Source organism: Varanus komodoensis, unplaced genomic scaffold (genome assembly GCF_004798865.1).
Source record: "Varanus komodoensis strain SLA01 unplaced genomic scaffold, ASM479886v1 scaffold130, whole genome shotgun sequence".
Lineage (NCBI taxonomy): Eukaryota > Metazoa > Chordata > Lepidosauria > Squamata > Varanidae > Varanus > Varanus komodoensis.
Window position 1 is genome coordinate 517,708 of NW_025335377.1, and position 21,040 is coordinate 538,747.

At 48.2% G+C, this 21,040-nt stretch overlaps 2 protein-coding genes across 7 annotated transcripts; both read left to right on the forward strand.

Moving 5' to 3' along the window:
- The first annotated feature begins 1,355 nt into the window (after window positions 1–1,355).
- On the forward strand, window positions 1,356–5,078 carry VKORC1 (vitamin K epoxide reductase complex subunit 1). Its single transcript, XM_044422590.1, has 3 exons — window positions 1,356–1,563; window positions 2,771–2,880; window positions 3,067–5,078. Exons 1-3 carry the CDS (start codon window positions 1,394–1,396, stop codon window positions 3,294–3,296), a joined length of 510 nt encoding a protein of 169 aa, XP_044278525.1. The 5' UTR covers window positions 1,356–1,393; the 3' UTR covers window positions 3,297–5,078.
- Window positions 5,079–7,820: 2,742 nt separating this feature from the next.
- BCKDK (branched chain keto acid dehydrogenase kinase) lies at window positions 7,821–21,034 on the forward strand. 6 transcript variants are annotated; one of them, XM_044422578.1, is made up of 8 exons: window positions 7,821–7,964; window positions 13,309–13,375; window positions 13,678–13,808; window positions 15,762–15,849; window positions 16,593–16,808; window positions 18,374–18,442; window positions 20,224–20,334; window positions 20,591–21,034. In XM_044422578.1, the coding sequence occupies exons 5-8, from the start codon at window positions 16,614–16,616 to the stop codon at window positions 20,690–20,692; spliced, it is 477 nt and encodes a 158-aa protein (XP_044278513.1). In that variant the 5' UTR covers window positions 7,821–7,964; window positions 13,309–13,375; window positions 13,678–13,808; window positions 15,762–15,849; window positions 16,593–16,613; the 3' UTR covers window positions 20,693–21,034. The 6 variants fall into 6 exon arrangements, with proteins under 6 accessions (XP_044278513.1, XP_044278515.1, XP_044278517.1 ...); XM_044422580.1 differs by having other exon boundaries at window positions 13,757–13,808; XM_044422582.1 differs by lacking the exon at window positions 15,762–15,849.
- Window positions 21,035–21,040: the final 6 nt, after the last annotated feature.

A 21,040-nucleotide genomic window follows, 5' to 3' on the forward strand; every position in this document is an offset into this window, starting at 1 on the left:
CACTTTGGGTGGTTTACAAAAATGGAAACGCTAAACTACAATGATAAAGTAAGTAAAACAGAACATTAGAACATTAAAATTTTAAACAAGAAAGAGTAAATGCCAGCAGCAATGTAAAGATGGAAAAACAAAATATTTTAAAATAAATAATATAAAATAATAAATAAGGAGCCAGTATAGTGGTTAAGAGTGTGGGACTGGGACTCCAGAGATTGGGGTTTGAGTCCCCACTCAGCTTTGGAGTTAACTGGGTAACTTTGGGCCAGTAACAGATGACCAGCCCAGCCTACCTTGAGACCATGTACATAAGTTTTCACCCCATTGTTCTGTTCTCTCTGGGGTAGGTAACTATAACCTGTACTTGTTCCTACATATATCTTGGGCCTGACTCCCCACTTCACACAGAAAGTGCTGTAGAAACTATCAATAATTATTAGTGCTTTCTTTTAAAAAGCAAATGCAGTAGCTAAATAAATGCCCCTGCCTATACCAGTGCTTATTCCTGATTCCTGCAGTGCGGAAGCTGGTTTTGGCTATAAGGTAGTGAGAAGCAGCTTTGCACAAATTCATGGACATCCATAGTTGATTTGCAACAAGCCTGTAGTCAAGTTGGTGTGGTGAAGGCACACCTGTAATTCTGCACTAACACACCTGTGTGTGTTACTGCAGAATTAAAATGGTGAGAACCCAAATACTGCTATTTTTAAAGTTGAACACTGCAATCGAATAAACTCTAGAAATAATACCCAGTGCCTGCTCTTCCAGTGCTTTTGCTGATAAGAAGAGAAGTAAAACAGGTTTCCTTCTTATAAACGGGACATGCAACAAAATGTTACAGCGTGGATCGCTCCTGTTCGGTGTGCCGGCCATGCCGATCCAGGATTCCCCATGCTGCCCCCATGCCCTGCTCCTGCATTCCGTGCCGCAGCTCAGGACGCTCAGCTCTCGCTGGGCTGCTTTGGGATCCACTCTTACGATTATCATCCTCGTGCTGGCCTAAGAGGACCCTCCAGCTTCGCCTGGGCTGGGTAGCGCTAGTTCGGCCACACAAGCAACGGCATCCGCGTGCACTCCCATAACCCCTTTCCCTTCTCTGCAATATGAAGGATTCCGGGAATCGCGCCGCAACACATGCACAGCGCGCCGCGCGCAGCAAGCACAGTCCAGCGGGAAGAGCCCTTGGCGCGCGTGCCGCCCGGCATGGACTACCACCCCCACCAGGCCCTGCTCTCCTTGCTCCGCCCTCTGCTCCCTGAGTGGCGGGTGTGCCTGATTGGCAGTTCCGGTGCGAGCAATCAGGGGCGGGCCCAGTGGCCCCGCCAGGCTGGAAGGGGCGGTGCCGCTGCCGCGCAAGGCGAGAGCGGAGCGGAGCGGAGCGGGCGCTGGCGGCGCGATGGCCGTGCCCGGCTGGGAGCGCGCGGCGCGGCTGCTGCTCTGCGCCGTGGGGCTGACGCTGTCTGTGTACGCCTTCCACGTGGAGACCTCGAAGGAGCGCGACGCCTCCTACCGGGCCATGTGCGATATCAGCGCGGCCATCAGCTGCTCCCGGGTGTTCACTTCCAGGTGGGTCCTGGGGAGCGCAGATCTGATGGCTGGCTGGCGTGCGAGGCTCCCTGTGTCTGCACCCCTGCGCGGTCTTCCCCACCTGGGGTCCTCTGGGTGGGTTGGGCTGCAGCCCCATCATTCCCAGCCAGCAATGGGAGGGCCTCAGACTGGGGAAGGCTGCGCTAGGATAATCCGGAAGACACTCTTGCAGCCTGAGAGGATACGTGTTTTCTTAGAGGAGGCCCTTCTGGGGTCTTCTTTCAAGTTGCGTGCTTGGAGGATGGCAATCTTGTCGCTTCCTCCTGTGCGGGTTTCCTCGAAGCTCCCTGGGCATCAGTGCTCTTTCTGCTCACTGCTGAAGAGCCACACTGCCTCTATCTCACCTGGGATTAGGGAGCAGAAATTATGCATTTTACAGTATAAGCTTTCACCCTCCTATCTCTGTCCTCCTACCACAGAGGTAAGACTGAGAACCACGTTGGACCTGTTGCCTCAGTCTCGGTGGTGCACCAGTCCCTCATCTGGTGGGAGTCACACAGCTGAATGCTCCTCCATTTAAGAACAAAAGCCAGACTAAAACTCAGAACTAGCATGTCAGGTTGAGGCTGGCCTAAAACTCTTCTGGGATTAGGCAGAGGGGCATGGAACGTACCCCCCTGTGAGTCCCACCTGAACTCTCAAGTCGTATGGCCCAAGACCTTGGCTTACCACCTCTACATATTTCTTGTGTTCCACCACTGGTGAAAAAGGCTCTCTTAGGTGAGTGGCAGGAGAGAATTAGGGGAAGAGTCATTGGTAAACGTATGCGGAGGAGGTTCCTGTAAATGTCTGTAAACAGCAGGCAAGGTCAGAGCCTGGGTGACTGACCACTTCGTATTTGGCCAGGAAAGCAGACAAATGCCAGAGGTGCATTGAATGGCCCTTCAGTGCCTTGCAAAAAATATGAAACTGGTAAGAGGACGGACTGTTTTGGCTTGCTCTCTGTGTGTCATGTTCTGCTCTAACCGAGCTGTACTCCGCATGCCTTATTTGCCACAGCAAACACCAACAAATGTGCTTCAGCAACTTGCAGTCTCTGAACTGCTCCTCTGTAATATCAGGGCAACCACGTATGTGAAGTGCTTTGAGCGTTTACCAAAAGTCTGGCCTAAAGACTTAAAACCGTTATTGCTCCCTTGACACTCATCCTCCTGCTCCCTCTTCCATCCTCTCTTCCTCCTTGCAGGTGGGGTCGTGGTTTTGGCTTGGTAGCAGGCCTCCTGGGACCGCACAGTGTGTTCAACCAACCAAATAGTGTCTTTGGGCTCGCTTTCTACACCCTGCAAATCCTTTTGGGTGAGTGATGCATTTTAGCCTCGGTCCTGTGTGCGTTGGAATACTTGGACGATTCCAAGTGGGGCTTGTGAGTCCATCGTGGCCCAGGGCAAGTGAGCGGTGCTGGGGCTTTAGTGCCATTTAGCTGGCATCATTTTGCCCTTCAGCAGGTGAACACAACGTAACTCGGCCCCCTCTTTCTCCCAGGCTTCTCCAAGAGTGGCCTAGCCGCTGTAACGCTCTTGGGTACTTCGGTCGTCTCCATTGCTGGTTCGCTCTACCTGGCCTACATCCTCTTCTTTGTGCTCCACGACTTCTGTGTGATTTGCATCAGCACCTACGTCCTCAACTTCAGCCTCTTCTTTCTCAACTACATGCGCCGCGGCTACCTCAACCAAGCCTGGCAGCAGCGCGCAACCAAGGCCAAGAGGCAGTGAATGCCACGGCACCCCGGTCTGGACAGTCCTGCAGGAGGGACACTTCACAGTGGCGTTGCTCTAAGGATTGCCTTTTTGCATAAGCCCAGGATGCTCCTCCTGCCCCGAAACCATTTGTACCCCTTCTCCCTCTTGCCTTGGATCTGCGAGACCCTTTTGCCGGGGGCAGCTGGCATCCTTCACATCAGTGGGGCTTCTTATGCATCGCTGCTTTTCTTTTCAGCCTTGTAGGAGCTGCCTGTGGTTGTGAGCCTCTTGACGGGGGGCAGGGGGGGTTCAGCACCATGGATAGCTGCTATAAAGCTGTAAAGAAAAACTGGAGCGGGTGAGGAGTGACCGGCCTCCCTGTGCTCTGCTCTGCATTCCCTGCGTCTGAACCTCCAGACTCCAGTCGAATGAGCAGCCTGGTCTCTATTTTGGAACCAAACTGGATGCTGCTGTTGATTGTGCCGGCAAAACGATTTGTAGAACAAGCTCTTCCCTTTTTGAAAAATAGATGAAGCTTATTTTTATAGCTTTTCATAAACTTTTTTTTAACACAGATCAGTTTGTGCCTGTACAGCTATTCCGGATGATATTTTAAGTGTGTGAAGGCATTAAATGGATGGCCTTTACAGCCATTTCAGTTGCAGCGATAGATAATGCTTTGGGCAGAGCCCAGTTGTGCTGGGAGAAGTGTCATTTTTGGATCACCCTGTCAAAGTCGATACATCGATGAATGGCTGCTTTCTATTCCAACACTAAAGTTACAGTCCTTTACACAACTACTTAGGAGCAAGCCCCACTTAATTAAATGGGATTGGCTTCTGGGAAGGCCTGCACAGGATAGAGTTGTATGAAAATGAATCTCGTTTCTCTTGGTCGAACGTTCATGCTGATCTTCAGAGCTGCTCATGGTTTACTTTTCCCGTCATTAATGATAGTTCTCTTGTGCATAACTCAGGGCTGGCCCCGTTCTTGGGCAAGCTGAGGCAACCTACATATGGAGGGGTGTAATTACAGAGATTGTGCATCATAAATTACTTGTATTAGGCATTGCAGAAATATTAAAATGAGACATTCCTAGCATCACATTGTTTAATTATATTTGGGGAAAAAGATTTAGGACTTTCTGGTTCAGGCATCAAAAGGCTCTCTGGCCCCAGTAGGCGGGAACCTAAGAAGTTGCCTTTTGCTGAGAGGGAGACCCTTGGCCTGTCTAGTCCGGTATTGTTGGCAGCAACTCCTCGGGGTTTCAGGAAGGATTTTTGGCAGCCCTACCTGGAGATATGGGACTCAGAACTGGGACTCTGCAGGTAAAGCAGGTGCCATGCAACTGGGTTACAGACTGCCCCTAAATGCAGCCTATCCTTTGTACATCTTTCTTATTTGTGTAAGAAGAAAGTGAACACCAGCCTCGTCCAGCCTGGTGCCGGGATGCTAGCAATTGTAGTCCAACTGAAGGTACCAGCTTGGGGAAGATTGGCATACGCCATGAAGGACATCAGCAATTGTGATTGCTTCTCCTTTCGAGTCCGATTTATGCTTCTGTTTCTGGGTATGTGCTCCCAGTTGAAAGCAGGGACACTTTGCACCCACCAATGTATTAAGTCCACAAATGAAAGAAAGAATGTTATATAATTTTATTTGATCTAGAAGAAAATAAAGGCACCAAAGGGAGAAAGCAGGGCTTGTTGCCCAGAGAAGTCATCTTTCATTGATCCTGTGAGTCCTAATGTATTAAATTGGACTATAGTTGCATATGAACAAAAGCAAAGCACAATAAAACACTTTTGTTTTTAAGTGTCTCTTCAGGTACCATCTTGGAAATTTTACTTTTGCATGAAAGGGAAAAGGGAATGTTGTCTTCTAAGGGTCTGCCTGTCACCCACTCTTAATCAGGTAGTTCTAGTCCCCACTCAGCCATGGAGTGACTTTGGGCCAGTCACAGACTTTCAGCCCAACCTACCTCACAGGGTTGTTGTTGCAGGAATAAGCAGGAGGAGGAGAATTGTGCAAGCTGCTTTAAGTTCATTGGGGGAAAGTGGAATATAAGTCAAATAAATAATGGATCCCCCCCCCAATCGTTTCTTGAAATATCAAGAACACATTAAAAACAAAAAATTCTTTGATTAAACTCATCCATCAGCACTTTGAGCAGAAAGGAAAAATCTCTGTGCCCAAAAAGTACTGAACCTTCAACAAAGACTACATGGAGGACAAACCGATCGGGATTCTTCACTTTAATTTTGGAGCTCCCTGCCTTGTTTTCAGCAGCAGAGTTTCCATTTTCAGCCTCTTAAGAAGAAATTTCTGAGAGTAGATATGGGATTTCAGGAACATTTGCCTGTAATATGGTCTTAAAACCATAGTTTGGCTTTCCTCCAAGGTGATGTGGGTGAGTCTGCCTCTTTTATTATCGCAACAGTCCTGTGAGTGAGGTGTGCCTGAGAGATGGAGATTGGCTCATGATGCTCAAGGCGCTTTACGGCTGAGTGAAGATTTTGAATCCAGACATGTTAACCGTTGCACTACATTAGAGCCAGTGTGGTGTAGTAGTTAAGGGCACGGGACTGGGACTCAGGTGATCTGGTTCTAGTCCCCGCTCAGCCATGGAGCCAACTGGGTGACTCTGGGCCAGTCACAGACTCTCAGCCCAACCTACCTCACAGGGCTGTTGTTGTGGGGCTAAGATGAAGGAGGAGATGTAAGCTGCCTTGAGCCCTTTGTAGAAAAAAGGCAGGATATAAACTGAAAAATGAATGAATGAATGAGCTCTTGCGTGTTTCTAGCTGCCCCAATCAAAGTAGTGGTCAGTATTTTCCTGAGTTCCCCTCATAATGGATGTTCTATAAAGGATGATTCACTGTAGATTTGCACAGAACCTGAAGACATCTACTGTCTTTGAAGTGGGAACATTGCATTCTAGTTTGTTACCTGCAAATCAGACTGGCTTTCAGCAACGCGCTTGAGTATGAGCCAATCAAAATTCAAGGAGCTGCCTGCAGGGAAAGTTCTCAAGTGCTTCAGGCTTTGAAAACTTGAGGTTTGCCTCTCAAGCAACACAAGGAATAGCACTGGAATGAACCTGCCCATCCAAGCATGGACTGACTTCACGCTACCAGCCGAAACCTTTTAAGGAAAAGGAATCTACCCGTGTTCAGCCTGAGCCGAACCAGTTGGAGATGGAATGATATGAGAGCAATGGTGGCAGGAGGGGAGGTCAGTGTGCAAGGAGGATGAGCAAGTCTTCCTGTAAGTTCATGTGTTCCTCACCGGCCATGTATCTGGGCTAGTCCATGCCAGCCTAGGAATCATGAGTGCCCTTTCTGCATGCTCAAGGCTCTGCTAAGCTTGCATAGTTTTCTCTTCCAATGCTACAATCAAAACACCTTCTCTCTCCCCACACTGCTTCCTGCTGGCTGCATCTCCTTTTTCCCAGCTCACTTGGCCTGTAAATTCTGCTGCTGAGCTTGCCTAACCCCTGATACCATGAGCCTCCTCGATACCGTTCTTTTTTGGCTGCTTCTTTACTGCATTCAGATGTGTCACTGCTGTCTCACCTTCTTATAATCCCTTGATGTGTTCTTAATGCATCTCTCTGTCTACTTGTGTGAATATTGCTGAACCAGCTATGCTTGGTATGACCCAATGAAACTGTTTATAAACGGAATACTCTAATGGTTAATGTTTGAATATGAGTGATTAGGTGATTATTAACAGAAATTGTTGCATCAGGCCGCATAGCAAATTGAGAGAAAAGCAGGCCTTCCTGAATTAAAGCCTGTGGTTGCAGTAAGAACTGGTGTCTGAGCTTATATTTTTTCCTCCTCCCTCCCCACCTGATTTTCCTTGTGTGTCTTCTAGCTTGTAAGCTTCACACCTATGCTATTGATACTTGTAAACTGCCCTGGGAGCTTGCTGAGATAAGGAGATGAAAGCAAATGCTTCCTCTCTGGGTTTTACTTCCCACTGGGCCATGAAGGTCTCTGGGTGCCTTTGGGACAGTCAGAAACTCAGCCCAACCTACCTCACAGGATTGTTGTGACAAAGTGGAGCTGTGTAAGCTGTCTTGGGTTCTAAATGCAATGTAACAGTAACAATGCAAAAATTGCAAAAATGTCCAAATCTTGAAACAACCCTTTCCTCGCGTGGAAATAAACGTCAGATCCCCAAAAGGAGCCGAAACGACGGCCTTTGTGACGTACAACGTCCTCCAGGAACTACATTTCCCATGCGCCCTCCGGCTTGCTTCGGTTGTTCCCGAGCTCGACTCATTAGTGGACTGCACTTCCCATGAAGCACCGAAGCAAACGCCCCGTCCCTCACGTTCACCATCATCCCCATCACCCAAAGCGTCCCGAAAGCTGATGCCGCCAAGCAATGGCTAGTCTTTCCGGCACCGCACGACTCTTCCTCCGGGCTCCGGCAGCCGTTTCTCATCGGCGCTCCCCCTTTGCTTCAGAACTCCATTTCCCATCAGCGCCTTCTCTGGGGTTGGTATTTCCGCCGGCGCCCTCCACGCTCGGGGAGAGCGCAGCTGCGGGACTACAGTTCCCAGAAGGCGCTGTTCTCGCTCCCCGCCTTGCAGGGCTGCCCGCCATCAGTTCTCCTTTCCCAGCGAGAGAGAAGCAGCTGGTTTGCTCCGGTCCCCAGGCGTGGACGCTGCTGCGGCGTTTGGACTTGGCGGTGAGGGGCCCCCGTCGGAGTAGCTGCTGGGGGCGGGGGGCGGATCATGCCTCCTGTAAGATGCCGGAGGGTGAGGAGAGGCGAGGCATCAGAATGGTTTCCCTGCCTTCTGCTCCCGGCACTGGGGAAGCCCGGTGGGTTGGAATGGAGAGGAGCCGGGACTCCTGGGTTCGCCGGGAGAGAGGACTGCGAGGAGGACTGAGGGGTACGAGAAGAGAGATGAAGATGCCACGTCTGGGACCTTTCCTCTTAGGAGAGGACCGTGTGCCGAATAGGGACTGAGGGTTGGACCAGGAGATGGCCTGAGCTAAAATGTATGGGCAAGGTCGTTGCCTCGTCAAAGGACTGGCAACCAGATTTGCTGGGCTCCAAGTGCACCGGATCCTTTCGTCTAGAGGAGAAAAGGTTGTGCGCCAAGGTGCCCTGGGTTGTTGTTGTTGTTTTTATCCCAGGCCCTCTCTTTCCTCTCCTGGCCCCTCTCTTCTGTTGTTACTTTTGCTTCCCTTTCCACTCTCCTGATTGTCTTGCTGTCATTGCCAGCTTTCAGAGTGTGAGCTCCTTGGGGCTGAACACTACTGCCCTCACTCCACTCCTTGGCTTGGGCTGCTCCGTAAGGGCCATTCACACTGAGGTTCTCAATAAGCAGGAGTTTCCTATTGACAGGAGTGAAGATGTGTGCTAGAACCAAGTTTAAAGAATTAACGCGATTGACTCCCAGCCAGCATCCAGTAGGTTAAAGCAAGGGGACTCCAGAAGGAAAGGGCAGCAGCTGGCAGAGTTCATCCCTGTCCTCATACAGCATGGCGATAGGCTTGGGCTGCTGTCCAAAACATCCTGTGCTTCTCCTTTCCCTTTAACCTGCTACGGCCTGGAAAATGTAAACATTTGGAATTGGCAAGGAAGGAGCAATTGTTCCAAAGCTCTTGGCACAAGGGAACAGTATCTGTCAATGTGTGCTCGAAAAAGGCCTGAAAATGGACTGCAGGGAAAAACAGAAAGTTGCTTGACTGCCCCCACCCCTCCACTCTCCCAAAGGCAGGGTTTTTCATCTTCTTTGGTTATGTTCCTTAAAGTTCTGGGATATGGTACAAAAATAATATGCAGAACATCATGCAGAAAAACAAGATATAAATCTAAAGTACATGTTCTACACTGTTTGGAAAGCCAAGGTATTCAGAATATATGTGAGGAGCCTGCAGACTGCAAACAGTGTTCAAAATAGATTAGCTGCCTTTCTTTTGTCTGACAAAAAGCAAGATATAAATAGTTTGAATAAATGATGTTAATAATAAGCCTAGTATGTTACTTTCAGGTTGCCTGTCTCAGTACACAAAATAACTGAAGGAACGTTGGATTAGCACAGTTTTTTCCAAGCTCTGCAGGGGACCACTGGGATTTTCTTACAAGAAGTGTTTCTAGATCAGATAATCAGTAATGATAGACTTTTTCCTCCTGCCCAGCACACTCAAGTAGCTTCCAAAATACAGAGTCCTGAGCAACTGCTTAGGTTTGTGCATCCTACACCCCCCACCCCCCTGAATTCAATGCCCATGTACTCTGCAGACGCACAGAGGCTTTTTGTCAGATGAGTCACTGTGGAAAATTTAGTGCACAGTGGACCTGGGACCAGATCCTCCCCCTTCTTGCAGAGATGGCATCTTGACCTCAATTTCCCCCAGTTGTAAAATGACAATAGAGGTGGTTGCAGCATTGTGGCAAAGATGAAAGAGGCAGTGGTTTTTAAATGTGCACAGTGACAGTGGTTGCTACTTAAATAATAACCACATGTAAATAGCATATTTTGATGAGCTACCAAAGAGTGACCCATTATAGTGAGGTCTGTTGCCTGAATGCTTCAAAATCTTCTGTGTGGAGTGGCAAGGAAGAAAGGGGAGTTCTTTTCATGCTCTGCTTGTGTGAGCCCCGGAAACATCTGGCAGGGAACTGAGGGAAACAGTAATCTGGACCAGGCAGGGCCTTTGTTTGATTCTGCGGGGGTCTTCTTATTTTCTTAAAGGAAATTCAGCTGTAAATATACTGCAGGAGATTTTTTGAACAATTTGGGGAAACAAGCCCATGTTCAGAGCTGGGCTGTTAGTTTTAATTTTGTCTCACATCTAAAGACTTAAAAGCCTCTTAAGTAAAGTGGCAATGCCATCTGTTATTTGGGAAGGCAGGACAAACTTTTTCAGCTAAGTCTGTGAGAAGAAACATTATTAATCAATTACATTTATATGCTACCAAACTGCCAAATGCCATCAGGGAGGATTATAATCATAAAAGTCCAAAGTAACAATAGCAACCAATGCAATAACACAAAACATTAACAGTACTAAAGAGCCAGTACTAAAGTTAATAATCAAAGGACTGGATTAAAGAGCAAATGCCTTACTGAAGAAAAGAAGACCTTAGCCTGACTTCTCAGTGGATGTAGTGAGGATACTAAGGAGAAAAAATTTCCTGGGAAAAATTCTGAAATCTTTGTTAGGTAAGACCTTTATTAGGATAGTATCTGTATTCTAAAAAAGGCTCTCCCTTAGAGGAAAGCAGAAAACCCTTGTCAGAGTAATAGCTTTCTTTGGCGGACTTTGAGTTTGCTAGAACTCTTGATCAGGAGTGATGGTAAACAATGGGTTGTGTGCGTGGAGGAAAAGTGGCTGATGTTGAAGAGATGTGATCCATATTTGGGCATTTCTCTTACTCTGAAGGCCAGCAGCCATGTGCCCCATGTGCTGACTGGAGCAGGAGAAGGGATCAGATGTGGTTCCCGGCAATGAGATGGGAGCAATTCTCTGATTTCACACCAGGGGGTCTGAGCAGTCTTATTGCTGCCTGGTGGCCATAGGGTAGCTCTGCCCACCCAGGAGGCAGTGCACCATCCGAAAATGAAGTCCTGGCTTCGGGTGGCATAAGATACTCTTCCTCCAGTGTAAGATCCACTGCTGAATTTGGCATTCTGCAAGTCACACTAAAAGAAAAGGTTGCCATGCTGTGACCATTAGAAAAAAAATCCCAGTTAGGCTATGTAGCCAGTTCAGAGTTCAGAAGAATAATGCGCAAGTGTATCTAATCTTGCCAAAATTCACTTTTGAAAGAGAACAGTTGAGGTGCAGCTTCCTCAGTTACAACTCAGTAGTGTTTTTCCCTGCACATTTTTGTGTTGATTGATGACAAGCCAATTTTTTTAAAAGTTAGGCCAAGTTTCTGGAGGTGAGCAGCCCCCTGGTCTTTTGGTCCAAAGCTGAACAGATGTTCTGCATTCTCCGTGCTGGTTCTGCAGGCACTGCTCCCTTCCCCTCCCTGCAGCTTCCAGCTGCTTGGGGTGAAATGAGGTGAAAAGCACCGGGAGGGGCGGGCTGCTCTGCACACACAGGGCTTGCCAAGAGCTCGGAGACTGCTGTCCGGAGCCAGGCAAATGGTGTCGTCACTGCTAGACAAACAGGGCTGTGGCGCTTAGTCCTCTGTGGCGGTGCCTGCGGTGCCTCTGGGGTGCTGCTTGGAAAGGAACTCCAGGCTGCCTGTGCAGAAGGTGGGTAACACTCTTCCCCTGCTCCGTGGGCCCTTCGGGCCCTTTCTTGCACAGATCGGAGGCCAGGATTCTGGTGCTCTGCTTCCTGGTCTCCCTGGGCCATGAGGCCTAACTCTGTCCCCCGGCTGGAAATAGACCCGAGGGTCCTCAGTCCGTGGTGGTTTGTCCCTTGAGGACGCAGGCCTTACTTGCTAAGCCTCTCTGCCCGCTCCAGTTTGGGAGGAGATAGGAGCCAATAGCCCAGGGGTCCTTGTGCCCCACACCTCCCAGCCCTTCCTAGGAGGGGTGGATGACCGAGGTGCCGTGACTCTTGCCACAACTCTTTGCTTGCACCCCTCTGGGCTCAGGGTGGCAGAACCTGTGGCCTTGCAGATGACACTGGACTCTCATCATTTGGAGTCCCCACAACATCTGGAGGGACTCTGATTCCCCAGTCCTGCTTGAGGTTATAGTTTCTCTGTCGAGATGATATACTTGTGTCTGGGCTGTACCAGACACAGAGTATGTGTGTGTAAGGAGTGTGTAAAGGGGGGGGGGGGGGGGGGGGGGGTTGCATGATTGAATGCTTCTTCCTACAGAGAAAACAATCCCCATCCAGAGAAGGATGTTGGAGAGGAGATGAGGCCTGAGAAACTCTGGGACACTGGATTCCCCGAGGCCTCTCATGGGGAACAGGTTTCTGCTGGATTGTTAATGCTGTAGACCTTCATCTTATACTTGACCTGTTTTGCATGTTAACAAGGATGCGGTCCTATGCATGTTGAGGCAGAAAACAGACCTGTGTGAAGGATTGTGTGCTAAGCCTTATATGGTAGAAACGCTGGAGATCTTCAGTCTGCGGTCTACTAGACTTAACAGCAGCACAGGAGAAATTGCACAGACAAGACTTGCTTAGCCTCTGGTAGGCGCTAACCGATTTCCTATTCTGCCAGGAGTTACTGGCAGAATGAAGCGCTTAATGGCTCACCCACCATTCCTAGGAAATATAAAATCCAGTAATTAATTGAATCTGTCTACAGCAGATCTGTCTGTTTGACCACTCTTCTGAGGCAGAGAATAGAAATAAAGCAAAATGTAACTCTCGGTGTCTTAGCAAAACCGGGAATTAATTTTAGATGGTTCACTCAGTAAAAAGTTTTTAAAAAGCCAATAGTGGTCAGAAGCTATATAAAGCATACCTCAATGGAAAATGTTCTTTTAAATTTATTCTATGAGCAGGATCCCTTCAAAATCCAAAAAATGAAGATTTCTTAAGGCTCCTTGTATAAATTAAAAAGGATTTCAAGACGTAAATGTAATTTCATACCTGTGAATATTAAATCTGTATGCATTAAGAAGTGTGAAAACTGCTGAGTTTGCAATCCTGTTTGACGTTATTGGTCCCAATTGGAGAGAGCACTCTGCATTTTGTCCCTGAGTTTACCAAGAAATAAAGGGCCAGGAAGAAAGAAAGCAAAAGCAATGTAGAAGAAAGGAAGGATGCATATTTTTCCAACATGAAAATGGTGTACAAGCAAGACGGTGCAATTTTGGTTCTGAGGAAAGACATTTGCTTGGGGTTTTGTTTCTCAGGAAAGTGGAACTGCAGAGTGGGAGCTTCTAAAAAGAACTTTAGGGGGCATTCTGTATAAGGGAACGTCAACAGTTACTTGTATTGATATTTTTACAGACCCTGTTTATGTCTCTTGGCTAATAATGTTTTAAGTTTTCATTCATTCCTGCACTTGGCATATGCACCATGTCAGTCAGTCTCAGCTCCAGACACCTCTCTGTAATCAATGCCATTATGATAACTGGCTTTTCCTTCCACTTCAGATGGAAACGGAGCTACCAGTCACTGCAGAGCAAGGAAGCTGGCTTAAGGTAACCAAGTTTACTTGAGGTGAGTTGGCTTCTGCAAGATTTCTTTCTAATTTCTGTTGGATTCAAATCACTTCTTGCTTTTCCTATTATCTCAAAGTCACTTTAAAGTTATGTTTATGCATTTGTCAAGCTCTGAGTTGGTAACACTAGCTATTAACCTGGGTTGTAGGACTTCATAGCCTTAAGAGAGTAAGTATTTAGTATATTTGTCATGCTAATCTATTCTGCAAATAAGCTAGGGTAGATTGGTGTGAACAGAATTACCCACAGCACATCCAACAGACAATCAGGCTTATCATGGATTGTTCTCCTTCCTCTTAGTCCTCCCGATGGATCTGGCAAAAGCCATCTTATTTCTCCCTTCCTGCTCTGATTAAGAAGCCTTTTTTGTTTGCTGTAGTTGCCAAGTTGTCAGTTGCAAAACACCAGTAAAGGAGAAAATCTTAGCAAAGGTATGTGCACCAAGAAGGGACAAGGGCAGGGGCAATAAGTTCTCTCTTAGCGGTGGAATTTGGTCAATTTTAAGTACTGAATTGATGGTTCTTTGTGCTTTCTACCTTTTCAACCCCTTTCCAAGCCTCTGGCTATCCCAGAAAGGAGAAATAATTCCTGCCTTTTTATGGCTCCTTTCTAGAGTTTGTTGTTCTCCTCTTTCTGGAGAAAGTGGAGACTTGAGGACATGCTGAAAAGCTGAGCTTTTTCATTCAAGAGAATTACATTGCTTGGGAGGATATGGTCATTGGATGCTCCTTCTTTTAATCCCCTCCCTCCTGCTGCTACCTGTGCTTTTCCACTGGCAAGGTGGAAATTGTTCCCTGCCAACCATGTGCAAATTGGCCAAAATGCAGTCCTGCTGTGTCGTTTTCCTTGTCTGTTACGTGCCTGCTCCAGGTGACAGCTAAAATACTTGAGGAAAGTGATCTGGCAAGACTACAAGCAGATTTTTAATTATTTTATTTATTTTATGCTTCCATTTATATGCCACCTACTACCAAAGTCTCAAGGCAGCTTAAAATAAAAGATAAAAATACATATAACAGAAAATAGAGAATAAAACTTCATTATCAAAATTTAAAACCTAACTAAAATGTGTGAATGCACATGTGAGATCACCAAAAAAAAAGGCAGGGGTAGTTGTTTTCTTTGCCACTCTTGGATGAAATTCTCAATGAAATTATTCTTCCTGGTTCAGTCAATGCAACAACCCATTCTAGTTCAAAATACACTTAGGACAGTGATGGCGAACCTTTTAGAGACCAAGTGCCCAAACTGCAACCCAAAACCCACTTATTTATCGCAAAGTGCCAACACTGCAATAAAACCTGAAAACTGAGGTTTTAGTTTAGAAAAAACAACTCACAACCAGTCCAAGCAAATATATACATATCCTTGGCAGCACACTGACCAACCATGCGAAAGCAGCTAATGAGTTGTGGCTCGTGATGCCATCGCCTGGCGCTGCTACTTCTTCTGAAGCATGCGCATGGCCCCTATGTGCGCTGTTACCCAATGCTCAGCTGCAGGGGCAATGCCGGGGCAACTTGGCTCGCGTGCCGAGAGAGAGGGCTCTGAGTGTCTACTGTGGCATGTGCGCCATGGGTTCACCACTACTGCCCTAACCCTACTCTGGTGCGCTCACCTGACACTAATATAGGAGTAAAATACCATTGGGAATAATGTGATTTTGAAAAAGCCTTCCTTGAGTAGCTTTTCCTGCACAGCTCAACATTTCTAGCCTGTCAAAACACATCCCAACCATCAAAACCATGCCAGGATACCTTGTTTTTCTAACCCTAACCCTACGCTGCTGCATACCCCTAACCCTTGTACAGGGCTAAAGTTCCATGGAAAAGTGGGCGATTTTGAAAAAGCCCTCCTTGAGTAGCTTTTTCTGCACAGCTCATCACTTCTGCCCGTTCTAAACACATTCCAACCATCAAAATCATGCCAGGACACCTCATTTTTCTAACCCTAACCCTACCCTGCTGCACACCCCTAACACTAGCACAGAGCTAAAGCTCCATTGAAAAGACGGCAATTTTGAAAAAGCCTTCCTTGATCATCTCATTATACGAATATGTTTTTCAAATTAATCTGGGGTTGCAAGAGCTTCGGGGATGCTGTGTGTCCCTCTGTCCTTTGCTGCTCCTTGAATCTCCTTGCCCTCTTTTTTCTTGCCTTATTTGGCAGGAAAGGTGTTACAGAAATCTTTTCAGTGAGCTGGAATTCCTTTTTACGGCTTTATTATGTGTATGTGCAAACGGGCCATCACAGTTATAATGGCACGGGTGCAGTGCTTTTCAGTGAAGTCGGTTCAAGGGCTAAGGACTGCAGCCCGGCGGGCAGTAATGAGGTCTCCTGTGAGCAGAGCCTGTATGAACGAGGCTGATGCCCTTTCCCCCTAGGGAATGCACGGAGGTCCTGCCAGAGAGGACAGGACAGTGCCCGGACCTGGGGAAGGCAGAGAAATCCCTGTAACTTGTCATCTTAGGAGTAAGTATTCGGCATTTCTGACTCTGAGGAAAGGCAGCATGGAGTTTCTGTAACACTGAAGGAAAAGAGCAATATTGGCACCGATGGTCCAAGCCTCGGTATCTTAGCGGAATCTGTTCTCAACCTCAGCTTGAATATAGAGATGGCAGCTTCCTGCTGTGATCATGTTTGCTCCCAAGTTATTATCCATCTGGTTTGCCCCAGAAGCTGCTCATAACTTAATGCCCTCAACTGGAAAGTCTCACCTTGTTTGGAGGTACAAGCTGCCATGTGCTCATGCAGCTCCTCTTCCCTTCAGTGGTGTCCTGGGGGCCCTCATTTATCGTGATTATTCATTTATAAAAGCCAGATCATCTATAACACTTCATCTTCCCTTCTGCCACACTTAATGATGCCTTAAATTTGCCATCTGTGACAGCCTCTTTATCGGATTTCATCTTAGGACTGCCCCTGTGGCCAGGCTGAATATTTCAGTTAGATAATAGCATGTTGATGTGTGCTTGAAAATTGCTATTTTGAGTCAGTTCAGTGTACCATCTGACTTGCAATTCTGTCTTCTGATTTTGGCCAGCCAGATAGCTTAAAGGAGCTTCATAGGTTGGGTGGATCTGCATTCAGATTTATTCATACACTCGCGCGCGCACGCACACACAGAGAGATTGAGAGAGAGAGCGCGATGTGATGCATTGCTTCTCTACCCACAGTACTGCTTTTCTAGCGCTGTCCTCCTATCTTGCCTCCAGGTGTCTGTGGAAGAGACAACGATGTGGAAAACACTACTGATGGTAGACCTCGTGGGAGCCGGGAGCCGGGCTCCCTGTGTGCTCCCCTTCCTTCTCCCTGCTCTCCGGTACCGGTCGTCCTCAGCAATTGATCAGCACCACGAACTGGCTCGTGAGCGCTCCAAGACCGTCACCTCCTTCTACAACCAGTCAGCCATTGACATAGCAGCTGAAAAGGTGAGCGCTGCCCGTGTCGGCCTCTTTCTCCACAGTGCGAGTCGAACTCCCATCGGCACCGGGGAGGGAGCCCTCCCTCACTGCTTCGGTCCCCGTTCTCCCAGCAGGTTCTGCCTTGCCCACCCCCACCTGTAGGCTGTGGGACAGGAGCAGGTCTGGGCTTTGCCGCAGCAGCAGGCGAGCTCCCAAGGAGTGGAAACATCCAGGGGCAGGATCGTGTGGAGGACCAGCCCGGGCAGGTGAATGGCGTCCCTTGATGCCGACTTCCAGCCTGGTTGCGAGACGGGCCTGCACGAGCCTGTGCCGGTGCCATTTTGGTGCACGTGGGAAGGGACATGGGGATTAGGAGGGGAAGCAGGCCTTTCTCCGTGCTTGGATTTCCCACAGAAATCACCCTGTTCCTACATTGTTTAGAACAGACTCATCCCTCGGCCCTTGGGTCCCCTTTTGTTAATCACCACCATTTAATGAGCTCCCCAAACAACTTGGCACTGGCTCTGGAGAGGCGGTCCACATCTTTGGCGGGGGTGGTGGTGGGGAACAGAAGCCTAATCTTGCTCTGCCGTCTGGAGTCTGCCCTGGGGGAAACACTGATTAATGAAATACCCATCTGTCGCTGTGCAAAGCCCTAATGAAGGAGGCTCCCGTTTTTCCTCAGCACAAACATGTAACCCACTCAGCTCTTGACAGAAGCCTTTTGGTGAATGTAACATGACATCATTTGCATGGATTCGCTTTGTTCTGGCAGGTGTGGGGTGGAATAAACATGGCCCCTGTTGCAGAAGAATCGCTTGCCAATGCGATTGCCACCTCCTGTCCATCAGCAGGGTCCCTGTGAATCCCTGTCTGGTAGAAATGTAACAGGTGCAGCTTTTTCCATCACAACATCTCTGTGCTATGGAAAAACAGCAGCCGTTACATTCCCTCCATCATGCAGCTCTTACAGGCAGACGTCCCATGCCAGAAACAGCAACAGCAAACTTACTTTACCTAATAGCACGTGGCTTAGCTTAACAAGAGAGCATCTTCCAGATATTGATCTAGTTTGCACTTTCATTTTACTCTTGGCAGTCGCTGAATGGGGTGGGGAAACTGTAGAGAGCTGAGGACCTGTATGCTGGACATCTCACTTGGCTGCTCTCCTGCGTCCCACATGTCTTCTGAGATCTTAGGAGATGCCTTAGAGCAGCCTTTAGGGACGGGCTGGGGGTTGGCTGGGAACTGCAGAAGACTGGAAAGGTGACCCGTGCGGCCAGGTTGGTTGGCTGTTTTCAGCACGACACAGGTTTGGCCTCATGACCTCCCTTCACAGGAAGGTGGCATCCTTAGGAGTGCAGAGCTTTGAGGAAAACCTGTCCTTCACCACCACCAGCAAAACAGAAGGCTCTCAAGTAGACTCTGCTCTTCACCAAGGCAATTGTTTGGCCATTGTGGGAAGGCAATCGAGTAATTGAAGAATAGCTTTTTGTGGTGTGGAATGTTCCATGCCAACGCTGTTCTCCAGGCTGTCCATGTGTGGGTGTTCTGTACACTTGACAAGTGGTCCTTCCTGCTTCTCTTTCCAGCCCTCTGTGAGGTTGACACCCACCACCATGTTGTATTCCGGACGTTCTCAGGATGGGAGCCACCTGCTGGTAGGTATGAGACTTAACAGCTGCCCCCAGATCATGGCTAACTGTGAAGCCTTCTTTCCTTGCCCTGTTCTTAAGGATGCAGAACAGGGGCAGGCAACTTGTGGAAGATCTACAGCTCTTATGGTCCCTAACAGTTGGCTTTGCTGGCTAGGGCTGGTGGGAGTGGTAGGCCAGGGATCTCGAAGGCTCACCCCTTGATTTATACCGTACTTTTGCTCCAGTTACTTTGGGGTTCTCTTCTCAGTTCTCAGATGGTCTGGCTTCTGGGCTGGCCTTCTGCGCACAAAGGTTTATTCTGAGAGAGAGAAGCAATATTCAGACATGGAATTCCCCACCTGTAATCTGAATAGATACAGATTAGAAAAGGCACAGCAAATGTTTCTGCCACATGTGTGGAATGTAAATATGTGACATATTTCAGTGAGGTGAGGCCCTCTTGAGAGATGGTAGCACATCAGAATGCACATGGCAGAACTGTTCATGACTTCACAGGCCTCTTCGTGTGGCAGGCTTAATGCATGGTTCTATTTAGTGTGCTCGTTTGCTTTGTTGTTGTTTTTAGCCATCTTTCAAGAAGTTGTAGGCATTCTGCCTAGTGTTCTACCCCCTCCTTTATCCTCACAGAAATCTTTTAGGTTAGCTTGAGCCGAGAGAGAGTAACAGGAATTCATGGACATGGAGATTTTAACCCACCCTTTCCTGGTTCTAATTCAACATGCAGACCACAGCCCTGCACTGGCTTCAGTAGTCTCCCTTTCAGTTCAGAAAAACTGGCCACTTGTGGGTCATCTGCAAGCAGCATTGGCTGCCTGGGGAACAGTGTTCTCTGAGCCCTCTCTGGTGTTGCACTTGCTGAAGAGCAAACCGCGAAGTCCCCCAGTTCAGCCCTGATCTCACTGGGTGGCCGTCCGCACTCCACTCTCTCTCGTCCTGGGCTCTCCTCCCCAGTCTGCAAGTGCCGGTGATCCCGCTGCAGCTTCCGCATTGTGGGATTGGGCTTCCGTATGAGGATTTCGGCTCTGGGCACTAAATTTGTACAGTGTTACACTGAGTAATGGAATCTGCTACTACCCTCTTTCTCAGTGAGGGGAGAATCAAGACAGGTAAAAAATACCATGCGCAAGCTCAGCGAGGAAGCTCTTGCTGCAATGCTATCTTGGCTCTTCCCCAAGAATCAAGACTGTCCCCGGATTTCATTTTGCTTCCTCTGGGGAGCCCATGGATATGTGGGGAGCGCTCCCAGGCCACTGGCCCAACCCAGAGGGGCTTCGTTTTGGCAACAGTGCTGCACCCGGTGCCTTTTAGGCCATTCCTTTCTGTGCAGCCCCTTGCTAAACGGCACGATCACGCCGCCACACAGTGTCACCCTGCAGATACCGGTTGTCCCGCAGAGCTTAGACCGGCGGATAAATGGATGCCGCTCTAGAGCAGCACTGAACATGGTGGGAAGCGAGGGGAGTTCTCAAGGAGGTCAGGAGCTGGTTTGGTCTTGGGCTGCTGGAATTAGGACTCCTTCCTGAGCCCGCCTGCAGTGATCATGCAAAACCCCCAGCCCTGCTTGCCACTTGCCTGGCAAGATCCCATTTCTCTCCAAAACCTGGAGACAGAACTGAGCAGCGCTGTCAGACTGCATCTTGATGGAAGCTGCTGTTCCCCATATGCCCTTCAAAACCAGGGAGAAAAACCAGCCCTTCTCTCCCCTCCCCTCCCCTCCCCTCCCCTCCGTTTCTAAACCTGCAAGGTTGTATAATCAACTGGCCTCCATTTGTGCTTTGTTACAGAAAAGCGCCCGTTACCTGCACCACGAGCTGCCTGTCCGCATCGCTCACCGCATCAAGGGATTTCGGAGCCTCCCCTTCATTATCGGCTGCAACCCCACCATCCTGCATGTGGTACGTGTGGCAAGGGCTGGTGAGAAACGTGTAAAGAGATAGGCAATGGTACTGAAACTAGAGCAAACTATACAGTAAGGAGGCAGCGTCGTTCCATTTATTTTTTTATTTGCCAGATGCATGCACTGCTCCATATTCTAGCAAACAATAAAAGAATAACAAATACTGAAAGCCAAGATCGTTAAAACTTAAGGTATTGATAAAACTGTAGCTGGTTTTGTATTTACTGCCTTTTATTTCACTTTGTGTTAGTCAGCCTTTCAGCCGAATGATCACTAGGGTGACTTACGGACACACGGCAATAATATGCCACAAAATCACAGGCTGGCCTTCTCCATGCTGTGATGTTCTTCCTTGAAGAGGAAAAGGCGTGTGGTAGAAATGATAGAAGTAAACGATTGTACTAGATGATGACAATGTTCCTTACAGGGGAGCTAACTGGGTTCTGCTCCCCTCCCTGAATGGAAATTAGAATCCCCGAGTCTTTTGTATTTCCACTTCCCTGTAATGTGATGTATCCCACAACGTAGTAGGTAAGCGAATGAAATGCTAAACCTTTCTGGCTCAAAACTCGATTTAGCAATGGCTGATTCACCTCGACTGAGTGCTCTTTCGGCTGCTTGCTGTATGATGGTGACAATTAGTGCTTGCTTAAGGCCTTGTAAGGGAGGCCAGCAAGAGTGAGTAACTGTGATTATTGACACAC

Bases quoted from the DNA above. Each gene is read 5' to 3' on its own strand.
- VKORC1 (XM_044422590.1), top strand. From the start codon at position 1,394: ATGGCCGTGCCCGGCTGGGAGCGCGCGGCGCGGCTGCTGCTCTGCGCC. The intron at 1,564-2,770 runs GTGGGTCCTGGG...TCCTCCTTGCAG, and splicing joins TCCCGGGTGTTCACTTCCAG to GTGGGGTCGTGGTTTTGGCT. The intron at 2,881-3,066 runs GTGAGTGATGCA...TCTTTCTCCCAG, and splicing joins CACCCTGCAAATCCTTTTGG to GCTTCTCCAAGAGTGGCCTA.
- BCKDK (XM_044422578.1), top strand. From the start codon at position 16,614: ATGTGGAAAACACTACTGATGGTAGACCTCGTGGGAGCCGGGAGCCGG. The intron at 16,809-18,373 runs GTGAGCGCTGCC...TTCTCTTTCCAG, and splicing joins TTGACATAGCAGCTGAAAAG to CCCTCTGTGAGGTTGACACC. The intron at 18,443-20,223 runs GTAGGTATGAGA...GCTTTGTTACAG, and splicing joins AGGATGGGAGCCACCTGCTG to AAAAGCGCCCGTTACCTGCA.